Source organism: Ixodes scapularis, unplaced genomic scaffold, assembly GCF_016920785.2.
Source record: "Ixodes scapularis isolate PalLabHiFi unplaced genomic scaffold, ASM1692078v2 PGA_scaffold1__304_contigs__length_218370807, whole genome shotgun sequence".
In the NCBI taxonomy this organism is placed as follows: Eukaryota; Metazoa; Arthropoda; class Arachnida; order Ixodida; family Ixodidae; genus Ixodes; species Ixodes scapularis.
In genome coordinates, this window is record NW_024609846.1 from 8,143,059 (window position 1) to 8,155,066 (window position 12,008).

At 48.7% G+C, this 12,008-nt stretch overlaps 1 protein-coding gene across 1 annotated transcript in view; it reads right to left on the reverse strand.

The window, feature by feature from the left end:
- Positions 1-11,617, reverse strand: part of LOC8028805 (cytochrome P450 3A41) — a 30,568-nt gene extending 18,951 nt beyond the window's left edge. Inside the window, exons 1-6 of the mRNA XM_002401693.4 lie at positions 11,483-11,617; positions 8,612-8,708; positions 7,229-7,281; positions 2,516-2,612; positions 2,219-2,338; positions 1,195-1,283 (exon numbers count right to left, since the gene is read on the reverse strand). Coding sequence (XP_002401737.3) covers positions 1,195-1,283; positions 2,219-2,338; positions 2,516-2,612; positions 7,229-7,281; positions 8,612-8,708; positions 11,483-11,535 — 509 coding nt within the window. The 5' untranslated portion in view covers positions 11,536-11,617. The remainder of the gene's footprint in view (positions 1-1,194; positions 1,284-2,218; positions 2,339-2,515; positions 2,613-7,228; positions 7,282-8,611; positions 8,709-11,482) is intronic.
- Positions 11,618-12,008: the final 391 nt, after the last annotated feature.

Genomic DNA, 12,008 nt, shown 5'->3' on the forward strand with positions numbered 1-12,008 from the left:
AGAACAGCCGAAGAAAGAAAATGCAGTCGTCGATCATCGGGGACGAAATGCGGCGTAAGGAGTGATTGATGTGAAACGTGCTCGCGGTGGGTCTTGTCGCTTTTGTTTCGGAACGTGGAGGCAAATAAAATCGATGTTTTGAAACATGCAAGATCGTTATCGGCGACCTAAACGCAAGCTCCGAGGAACAGTTGCGGCTGCGCACATCGACGCCGATAGTCCGCTACATTTGGTGGTCGACGCCGCCACAAAGCAGCCACAAATACGGGATTACAAGATTGGTAGTAGAGATCGGGGGAAGCGTGAAGTTACGCACGAAATAATAGGTTATACCTGCTCTGCAGCTTCACGGAATAGAAACGTTCGACGCGGAATTTGAAAGGTGCAGAAAGATTTCTAAGCTAGGTGGCGCAAGCTACCGCCCAATATAAGGGGACACAGCTGACACAGCCGCCAGCATCCGCCGGGAGATCCGTCGCCGCTCCTCCGTCCCCGCACCGTCCCGTTTTCGGCACGGCGCCCACGGCGCTTTCGCCGGGACGGGGCGAAATGCCCGCTGTGTGAATGAGGCCTAAGAGCTGCGCTCTCAAAAACCCAGCGACCCTTTCGTCGGCTCTTTCTAACGACCTACAAGTGAGAAACGTTTCATTGATGGAGCTCGAAGAAAAGAGCGCCAATCTGGGCGGCCGTTCTCTTTGTACTGCCTACGGGGCGTACAATAGCTCGATTATTGCAAAGAGTGTCTACAGTTATGTCTCACTGTTACTGCTGCTCTAATAATACTAGGCAGTACTCATACTGAATGAACGAAGAGTGTAGATGAGGCTCTATAGTTCTTGCCGTATATCTTCCAATGTTCATAGATAGTATTCGAAGCAAGAAAAAAAAAAAAGATTAGGTAACCCCTGATATATACTTTATAATACAGATTAATATAATCATATCCTATTTTTATTTCGCTTAGATTTATTTGAATGCAAATTGTTTTATGACAAAGTATTTTTTTTTTTATTCTTACGAAACATTTCCGGCAAGGTTTGGGCCAGCGGTTTCTCTCCCAAACCTTCTAATAAGGCAGCACTGGGATCTTTCTGTTTGTAACGAGACACGTCTTATTTATAGAGTCGATGTCATATTTGCGTCATTATTTTGCTTCAAGAAATGTAGCATTTGAGAGGAAGGCCACCCACTTACTTAGAAACTTCCACGGCGCTCTTATTTTCACCTTCTAGCAGCAGTCGTGTGCAGAATTTGTCTGCCGCCGAGATAATTTCTGTGATCATCTATGAAAACACAAGGGAACGGTTAACTCCAGTAGACTGTTTCAGAGAAGTCAAACCTGTATCAACGAAGCAGCTCGTCCGGAACACATTTCTTTTCGTTTTGATGCCTCAAATTCGTCAGTATGCACCAAACAGACCACCACAGACCCTTCCTATGAGGCTCGTAGCCACGATTTTGTTTCGAGGTGGAGGGGGGGGCATGACATGCTGTATGAGGGGGAGGGGAGAGGGGTGGTTCCACCAAAACGGAAGATTTCGGGGGGGGGGGGGGGAGGGGGGGCCGGGCCCCATGCCGATCCCCCCCCTCCTGTCTGCGTGCCTGCTTCCTATAAGAAATAACGTATAGTAGTCTGCAGCAGAAGGCGGCAAATGGTAAGCGCCGACAGCTGTGGTCCCGGGAGAGAGAGTGAGGAAGAGGGCGACGGAACAGTGAAGAAAAAGCAGGCAAAGGTAGACATGTTCGCCTTTCTTGCGATGCGTTCAAGTTGTTGGAGTGATTGATCTTAATTTTCATCTCTATTTGCACAAAAGGAACAAACACAGAAGGCGTGCGTCTTTGCAACAGGCCATCACCTGTGCTTTTCTGCAAAATAAAGCAAAAAAAAAAATAGCTATAGACATTGGAATTAGTGTTTTGCTATAAATCTTTGTGCATATTAGAGCGTCGCGAGCAATATGGATTTCCTGGGACCACACCTGTGCGCGTCTACGCCCCTCCAATTCGAAGCGGTCGAAATGCGTGGCAAGAAGGTTCAGCTATCCCTCGATATTATTTATATTAAATCTACGCTTCACGAAGAAGTTAACATATTTGGAAAGTCGGACAGTTTGTTCTCGTCGCAATTTGTTTTCTTTCATATGAAAAGAAGTCAAGTTGAAACGGATAGACGCGGTATGTTCTAGTATAAAATATATATTCCCCACTGATTACTAACTGCTTTCAGTCGGCTTGTTGTCAAAGCTGTGGACATTATACTTCTTGCAGCTTTCCATTCTTCATCCGAGGTGTTCAGCATCACCTTGTCCCACATGGAATTTCCCATTACATTAGGCTTCTGAAAGAGAGTGTGAAGCATCCGAGATATCAGAAAAGTTATCGGAATTCAGTGACGTTCTTTTTAATTTCTTTATGCGTTTCATGCGAACAGGTCATGCGAGGGAAATTTCTCATTTCACTACACAAAATGCGACTGGAACTTTAGTATAAAAACAAGATAGCTGTCAGTACTTACTATCTTATGAGTGAATGACTTAAAATTCTTCACACAAATGTCACGAACGAGCAGTGGATCCCCAACTACGAGCGTAGGTACAAATCCTTGATAGGAGCTGCAAAACGTAACATCAGATATTCTGACAAACATAATCGTGAGGTGGACGACATTTTTCTGGAGATGTAAAGGCCTGGCCACACTAGCGGTGACGGCGCCGCTGGGCGGCATTGCCGTCCGGCGTCCCAACCCGGATGTAGGCGGCATTGGCCTCCGTTTTGCGGGCGTCACGTGACAGCACTGGGGCTCGCGATCGCGCCTCTCGTCAGATTTTTTGCTCTTTCGTGGTCTGATCTTCGTTAGATTCTTCCGATTCGACTCCGATCTTTCGCATATATCAGCATCGAAGCCGCAATCGCTGCCTGCACGGTAGGTGTTCATAATGACCGGGTGATCAGCGTGAATAGGATCATCCTAGCCTGCCCGTTGATCTTGAGACGAAAAAACAGTGAGTGCGCAGGCGAGCTGCTGGATGTTGATCATGATGTAGAAAACCCGAGAGTGTGGTAAAAGCAGGCAAATGGTGTCGAAGAGGAAAGACAGGGGAAAAGAACGTCTCAATTTGAGACGTTCGTTTCCCCTGTCTTTCTTCTTCGACCAAGTTTCTCTGCTTTTACCACAGTCTCGGGTTTTCTACATCATGATCTTGAGACGTCGCCGCGCTCCGAAGGGAAGGAGGCGCAGCTTTTGGGTCCGGCCCTGTCGGTTCTACCGAAACACCGGAGGACAGGTCAGTGCTTTGCTGCCCCGGCTGCGCGCCAGAGATGAAGGCTACTTTCGAGAGTGTCACCAAATCAGCACGACATCCGGCGCAACGCCGGCGACATGCAACAAGTGCCACGAAAAGGCGTACCTCTAATTCCGAATTCCTCTCCCATAATTTCGCAACGGTTGTTCTTAGCGCGTCCTTACCAAGGTAGTCGGGCTCCGTCTTGTGATATAAAAAGGGAAACAGTCGCACAGGTTCGAGGAACCGCTTCGTTGGGATAGGCATTGGGAGAAATAGGGTTAGCAGAGGAAACGAAACAACGCTACCATCCTTTGCAACGTGAAAAACGCGTGGAGAACCGGCTTGCGCGTTGCCAGAGAATCGTAACGTCACTATCTACGCCACCTCCCATTGGCCGCTTTCTTCTGCGGCGAGGAGCGGCGACCTCGGAACCTCGCAATCCCTGTTGGTTTCGCGGCGCCGTCCGGCGCAGCCCGAAAAACTGGTTTTGGTCGGCAGCCCGCGACGGCCAGCGTCGCGCGGCAAGCCACCGCGACGCTGGGCGCCGCACCTTAGTAAAGGCCCGTCCACAGTATCACTCTAGAAAAAGCCTGTGCGTCTACGTTCCCGCGCAATACTCGGAGAGGCAATCAGCTCAACTTACGGAGGCAGCTCAGCGAATGACGATGCCGAAACACGTGTTTAGACCAAAAAACGCAGTCTGAGTCGTGACATTAGGCAATGGAAAACGTCAGGCTTGCATTGCTTAATGTCACAACTCAGATTGCGTTTTTTTTTATATAAACAACACGCGTTTCGACATCGTCATTCGCTGAGCTGCCTCCGTAAGTTGCGCTGATTGGCTCTCCGAGTATTGCGCGAGAAAGTAGACGCACAGGCGTGGCGGATGCTTGCCGCTTGCCGCTGGCCCCCGCCGGCTAAAGGCTCCGTTAAGGCCCGACCACACTAGCGTGAACGGCGCCGCCGGGCGGCGCCGCCGGGCGGTACCGCCGTCCGGCGTCCCAACGCGAGGAGTCCACATTGGCCTCCGTTTTGCAGGCGTCACGTGACAGCACTGGTTCCCGCGATCGCGCCTCCCGTCGGATTTCCCGCTCTTTCGCGGTCTGCTCTTCGTTAGATTCTTCCGTTCCGCACTCGCTGTCTAGACGGTAAGAGTTCATAATGACCTGGTGATCAGCGTGAATGTGATTATCCTAACCTGCTCGTTGATCTTGCGACGTCGCCGCGCTCTGAAGGGAAGGAGGCGCAGGTTTTGGGTCCGGCCGGGTTGGTTCTACCGAAACACCGAAGGACAGGAGAGGTCTGGCGCGCCGCCGGGGCTTTGCTGCCCCGGCGGCGCGCCAGAGACGAAGGCTACTTTCGAAAGTGTCACCAAATCAACACGACATCCGTCACAACAGAGACGACATGCAACAAGTGCCACGGAGAAACTCACTTGTAATTCCGAATTGGTTAGTTTCAAGGAACCGCTCCGTTGGGGAAGGCATCGGGGGGAAATAGGGGGAGCAGACGACACCAAACACGTCCTTCGCTTCGAGAGGCGCCGAGGACCGGCTTGAGCGTTGCCATGGCATCGCGACGTCACTATCTACGCCACCTCCCATTGGCTCCTCTCTTCTGCGGCGTGCGGCGTCAAGCTCTGAACCGCGCACGGAGCGGTTGGGTGTGCGGCGCCGCACGTCGTGACGTTGAAGCCGAAAACTGGTTTCCGCCGGCAACCGGCAGCGACGACCGTCGCGCCGCAGGCCTCCGAAACGCCAATGTGGTCGCGCCTTTATACTCCGACGTTGAGCGCAGCGAATGCCGCGTAGCGCGGAACGTGCGCCTTTCATTGGCCAGCGAGCAGGAACTCGATATCTGCGACCAACCAGTATCCGCGTGCGCTGCGCTACGCCGCGCTGGCTACGGCCAAAACCAGTTTTCGCCCTCAGCGGCTCGCCGCTGGGCGCCGTCAAATGCAGCTTGCACGTGCGCGGTTGAGGGCTCGCCGTTCATCAACGCACAGGAAAGGAGCCAACGGGAGGTGGCGTAGATAGTGACGTGGCGATTCCATGGCAACGCGCAAGCCGCTTCTCCGCGTGTCTTTCACGTGGCACTCCTTCTGCCTGCAGTCTCTCTTTCCCCCAGCGCCTTTTTCAACGGAGCGATTCCTCGAAAGTGTGTGACCTTTTTATATGACCAGACGCAGCCAGACTACCCAGATAAGGACGCCAAAAACAACCGCTGGGAAATTGACGGAGTTGAATCCGGAATAACGAGTGAGTTTCTCCGAGGCTCTTGTCGCGAGTAACCTGCGTTGTGACGGATGTCGTGTTGATTTGGTGGCACTCCCACGCTCGCACCGACCTGCCCCTCGGTGTTTCGGTAGCACCAACTCGGCCGGACCCGAAGCATCTGCCTCCTCCCCTTCAGACGGCGGCGACGTCGCAAGATCAACGGGCAGGCTAGAGCGATCCCATTAACGCTGATCACCGGGTCATCATGGACACCTCGCATGTAGGCATCGAGTGCGGTTTCGATGCTGATATATGCGAAAGATGACAGTGGAACGGAAGAATCTAACGAAGAGCAGACGACGAAAGAGCAAGAAATCCGGCGGAGGCGCGCGCGTGATCTCGAGAACGCGTGAGCCAGGCGAGAGCCGGTCCTGTCACGTGACTATAACGCCCGTAAAACAGAGTGCTCCAATGTGACCTCTCGGCGTTGGGACCCGGGAGGCCCGACGGCGGCGGCGCCGCTAATCGGGTCAGGCCTTAAGAATCAAATATTTGGCAAATTGCATTTTATTAGTCATTTAGTTCCCCCCATATCCTCTTTTCTCTTCACTTTCAAACTGGTATGTGAACATTTACACACGCGACTGATGCTAATTTACTTAAATTTAATCAGTGAGCATAATTATCCCTCTTAAATATTTTAGTAAATTATTACGATAACCTTTTCCCGAATATTAATTACTGTGGTATATGCGAAGTCAAAAGTATCTGTTCTACCAGCGGGTAAATAAATTTAGACCAGAGCGTTTTCTAAATAAGCTTTTTTAATGTTTAATAAGATTATTATACTTCGTCTCACCCTACGATGAACTAAAGGCAAAAGCTACGTACCACCAGATCCAATCACGAGCGACTTAGAAATTGTGCGGTATTTCACGTCGATGCACGTATTGTCTCGGATCACTGATGGGGGGACGGGTGGACAGTGGTTCAAATCGAAGAGCACTGAGTGACTCAACTATTTTACGTGCAAAGAAAGCCACGACATATTGGCTCTTTGCAGCGTCGAAGCTATTGAAATGATGCGGCGCTTTTGGATTCGAGCATTATTCGTTCACCCCTAAGCAATGTAAAGCGTGTTCTAGTATAGCGTGGAACGTGATTGGACCTGGCGACCCGTGGCTTTGGCCTTTCTTCCATCGTAGGATGGGACGAAGTATATTATCTAAAACACGAGCACTTTCTTTACGTTATGAAACAAAAATATTGTTCACACTTGATCCGTGCATCGAGTGTCCGGTTAAATAAAAAAGTGGCAGCTTTGTGAACTGTGTGTCACGTTAAACATGCAGGATGGATTGCACTCGTGCTATTTTAATTTAAAAGCCTCGATTCAGTTTTGCGCTGTGTGGATATTTATATTTTATTAAATAATGAATTCTACAATGTAAACCTTACTTTAGATAGTTTTTTTTTGTTGATTTTTTGTGCCGTCTTAACGGAACGAAGGATGGCACAATAAAAGAACATGATCTGAAATATTGAATAACTCTAGACATCACTGAAGGATTTAAACAGTTGAAGCTATATGGTCAAGACTGGTGTTGAAAATGACACCGATGCATTTATAATCGGTTCAACAAATAGGTTCCTTGATTTTGATCGGCGATTTTAAACGTTTTCCACGTTTGAGTAATCTAAAAGGTAAACTTATGAAAACAGACTAACCCATAAAGACGACCATGTCGGCGATAGTTGTGTCGCACAACTTCATGCAAGGGCTGTAACAAGAAGTAACACACACACACGGGCACACGCAAATTAGAGTCTCCCACAGAATAGACTGCTGTAGACACTGGAAGCGAGTATTTCTCCAAAGCGAGCCTTTGCTCGCAATTATCCTAAAAATGGGCGACGTACATCCTCCGACGGTGGCGGAGGGCCAACCGACTCGAGCCAGCCCGCTAGAGCTACCTTGACAAACGCAGTAGGTTCAAGAAGAACCTTCTACACGGCGGCAGCCGAGGCGGTAGCCCGTCGAGACAACGTAGTTCCACGAATCGAGTTTGGACAAAACGATAAGTACTCGCGTGCGCTGTCAACGAAATTGGCGTGACATTCACACAGCTCCATGGTTTTGTCAAGTCCAATATGTTGTGGTCGTCTTTGTTAGTGGCAGTTTGTGGTCGTCGTTTGTTTCTGTCGCTTCGCGCCGTCGCGGCTTCTCGTCGTCGCTGTTTGTCGTCGTCATTGTTTGCCGCCGTCGCCACTTGCGGTTGTGCCATCACATTAAAAAAAATGTAGAAGTAAAACTTCCAAACTCAGAGAGTTATGTATGTACCCGCAATAATTAAAAGCACACCTGCGAACACGGTTACGGTAATCTGGCTCTTGTATAGAAAGTTCCACGTGGGAGCTAAGCCTACGAAATATTTGAATTGCCTGAGTCATGATAGTATTGTTAACGTTTGGGGGTGAACCAATTAACGATGAGGTTGCATTTGACTTAATTAAAACGTTAAAGGTTACACTAAATGGGGGATTAGAGAAAGGTTGCAGTTATAGAGCGGCGCTGCGTCTTGGTCGGCGTCGTCGGATGGAACGTTCGCCTCGCTTCCGCTTGTCCACGGGCGAGGGCGATGGGCTTCCACGCTCTTGCTTGCTGGCTGGCGCGTGCTGCTCGGGTTTCCTGGCAGAGAGGCCCCGCCACGTCTCGAAGAAGGCTCGGGGGTTCGCCGGGGACCGTGTACAAACTTCTGTCTGGAGCAGCCGGGGTCGGAGACCACCGACGAACTCTTGGGTGGCGTTCTCCGACTTCGATCTCCTGATCGCTAACAGTACGTTGCTTACGATCTTATTTTATTTTAGTATTTTTATAATTATTTATTTTAATTTATCGGTCTTATTTTTATTTCTCGGAAAATAATAGTACGCGCATATGTTTATCTACTCCTAGATAGTGAAAGGTTATTCTTTTATAGCATGACGTAAAATTATTCCGGATCATTGTCATCTAGAACTCACATATTTCAAACGTAGTCATAAAACATAGTCATCTATATTATTTTAATATTGACTAAGATTGCAATTAAGCTACAATCCTGACTTTACCTTCGTGAAATTATGGTATACCAGCCTCACGTAGTCGATGAAAGACAGGTACGGGATTCCCTTTCCATGCCAGTAACAATATTTTCTTCGTATTGCCCTGAAAAAGTTTCGAAAATTCACCGATCAAGAGTTGGTACTCGTAACTCTATTGCAAACGAAGGCAACCAAGACGGTCGAAGATGATTATTCTAATTAATGCCCACATGTACAATGTGCAACTCTTCGTGCAATTCATTTCTTCGTGCAATAAAGATATATTATTAATATATCTTTATAGAGTCGATATAATACAATGTAGCACGATTAATTCAGAAAAAAGATACTTTTAAGCCGATTGGCTATCCGGGATTCGCAAGAAGCAGTCTCTTGCGTAAGATTACCTCATAATTATTGCCATCGATTAAGAGGAAATTGAATTGGAGTAGACCGTCAGAATTGAAAGCAACAAACCCGTAGATACTCTAGGGACGTGTATGTTCTAGCGGATTCGATCCGAACACACTTAGCACGTCGCCTCGCCCTAGTAAAGACTTCGAGACGCGCGAGTAGAATGAAATGAAACGTTTTGGTCTCCTCGATTTCATATCCCCTTATGGCGTCAAAATATAAGTAAATTACTTTGATAGGCATTTTGTAAATTTGGTTCGCATACGAGTAACATTTTTCCTTTACGTTTGTTAGACACCTATTGCTGATAATTTCAAGATGTGTCTGTCCGCAGTGGATCTCCGTTAAAGGCATATTGAATCGAAACTAAAATATACCTCTCACGTTTAGAAATAAGTTAAACAAGATCAACTCTATCTGCGAATGGCAATCGTACGCTTGTGTTTCAAGCGGGTGGCTGTATTTTCCGCTCTAAATGTTCGATTCTTGGGAGCGCTTCAAAATCCGTCATCGAAGAGCGCTGTGCGTCTCGGGATATCCGTCGCGTCCCCGATTTGCCTGCGACGACATCGGCCTCCCTAGGGCCAGGCGTAAACCGTAGTTATGAGCCTCGACGCTTGGTGGCGTCAACGCGTTACTACCTCGCTTAGTCAGAGTGCACAAGAGCTGTAATATATCACCGGGAGATTGTGGAGCCCGGAAAGTCGTCCGTGCTATGATAACACGTCGTTTGATCCGAGACTTGGCCAATATGGCGACATCGGCAACGTCGGTTTCGGACGCGGCCTTGCTGCTCCTTGAACGGGATGACATCGTCGAGAGGCGGCTCTGTTATCTCGCACGAGGCAAGATACTGAAAGATGTCGTACCTTATGTTGTCCAAGGTGAAGACAGGATAATGTGTGACGATAGGACGACGCAATTGTTGCTTGCCAGATTTACCACCGGCTGATCACAACGAACAGACTCGGCAAAGGAGCCAACTTCACAGATAAATAAATATTGTTTCGAAGGCGCCATACCACTTGACATCCTTCGTTTATTCGAGCGAGCAGAGAAGCAGGCCGAGTCCGAGGGGTCAGCACGGCGGTGGCATCACTCGAGTATTCACGCAGCGTATCGCATCAATAGTGGTGTGACCGCAGCATTGTCACGCCACCGCCAAAAAACGTGTATACCACGACGATTTTGCGACATTCCTCGTAACAAGGGCGAACACTAAGCGAACGAAGAGAAGGCATCGGCGTAAAGGAAGTTTGCCTTGGTCTCGACGGGATGCGATTTTCCGAGCGAAGGCACAGATCACGGTGAACACGACTGTACAATTCTTACATCGTCACACACCAACTGCCACGAAATTACACTCGCATCGCCACGATCTTTTAACGTGACCTTTTCTCAATGGCGAACACTAAGCGAATAATGAAAAGCGATCGGCACCGCTTTCATCGGTCTCGTCCGACGAGGCTTACTCGTTCATCCAAGTAGGGGCACTTAGCAGGTCGACGGCGACTAAGTTGGACGGCGAGACGATAGCTGAATTGCCCCCTTTCATCGCAAAGAAGCTACCGCGCACAAAAGCGGCTACCGGCAAAGCTTTGCGACGTGAACCCAGGTCACTTCGAGACGTCCGCGTCACTCGGAGAGAACGACGTTCAAAGCAGCGCTCGCCCATGCTGAAAGACATCGTTCCCCCGAAGTCAGTGACGTCAAAGAATGAGGGGAAGCGACTGGTTGGCGGAGTGAATCCAAGGAGGAGGCCAACTGGTGCTTTGGCTTTCTTCGCCAAACCTTCGGTATTACGTCGTGGCTTAGGGAATTCGTACTAGTAAGCGTGCTTCCCATACAGTGGCGCTGCCGCTCGAAGCCGATGCTGTCATGATGTTGTATCGAAGCCTCATCACCAACAACCAGGTGGTATTTGGTAATCGTTTAATTCAGTTTAAAATATGTTTTCTCGCATTTTTCAACGAAATACTGATGCTCCTGAGGTTCTACTGCTACGTACGTCATTGTGAAGCAAAGAAATGTGCTCTAGAAGTTGGTTTTCGCACCCCTTTAACGCCTTCCCAATCTAGATAAAACATTGCCCTTACTTTTAAAATATATCGTGCTCGAAGAATATTTACTCCAATCTAATCTTGGGTTGGCTCGTTATAACTTAATAAAAAAGCCTTTTTGAACATAACCGCCGGTCACTTCTGATGAACAATCGTCGTTCCCTGAGGCGAGCAGATCATGAACGGTGCATGAGCCTTTTTTCTACCTCTATAGCTTAACACTAAACAAGCTGATATAGTCCTCACCCAGGCGACGCGTTTGACTTCAAATCTTTGCAATAGTTATTGAAAACAAGTTATTAAACTCTCGGATGCGTGTTTCAGAAGTTAGCACGAAATATCTAACACTACATAAAAAATGACTCCCACTGACTGTATTACGAACGTTCTATAGAAGCGGCAAGGGTAGGTAATATCAACTTACCAAAAGAGTAGAAAAATCAACAAAGAAATCAAAGCCAACGTCGCTTGCAGCATGTCGTCAGTCGGACGTCCGCAAGAGTATGTTTTTTAAGGTCGCTGCGTACCACGATGAGGCGACCGCAGCCACAGCCGCATATCGCTATCATGTACTCAAAAGGGGGAGATGTTCACTGACCGACAAATAGAGATAGAGGACTGCGTGTTTGCTACCTGCCCAGCGCGCTCGTGTGTCCTTAATTTTCACATGCGCCAACACACTATCGGAAATACTAAGACCCAAACGTGCATAGTCATGACGCTCGTCGTCTTTGCGCGTTTGCTCTTAGTGACCAAATGAATCACGTGCAGCAAAAAATAAAAAGGATCGTGGGGTATTTATTGGGCGTGATTGGTTTCGCCAGGGACATAGCAAACGCGCAAACACAACGTGCACGGTGACAATGCACTTTGGGCGCCGCTTCAGCGACTCCATCCGAATTGTGGCGTCGACTACGGCCGCGGACTTTGAGCGAAAGAGAGGCTATAGG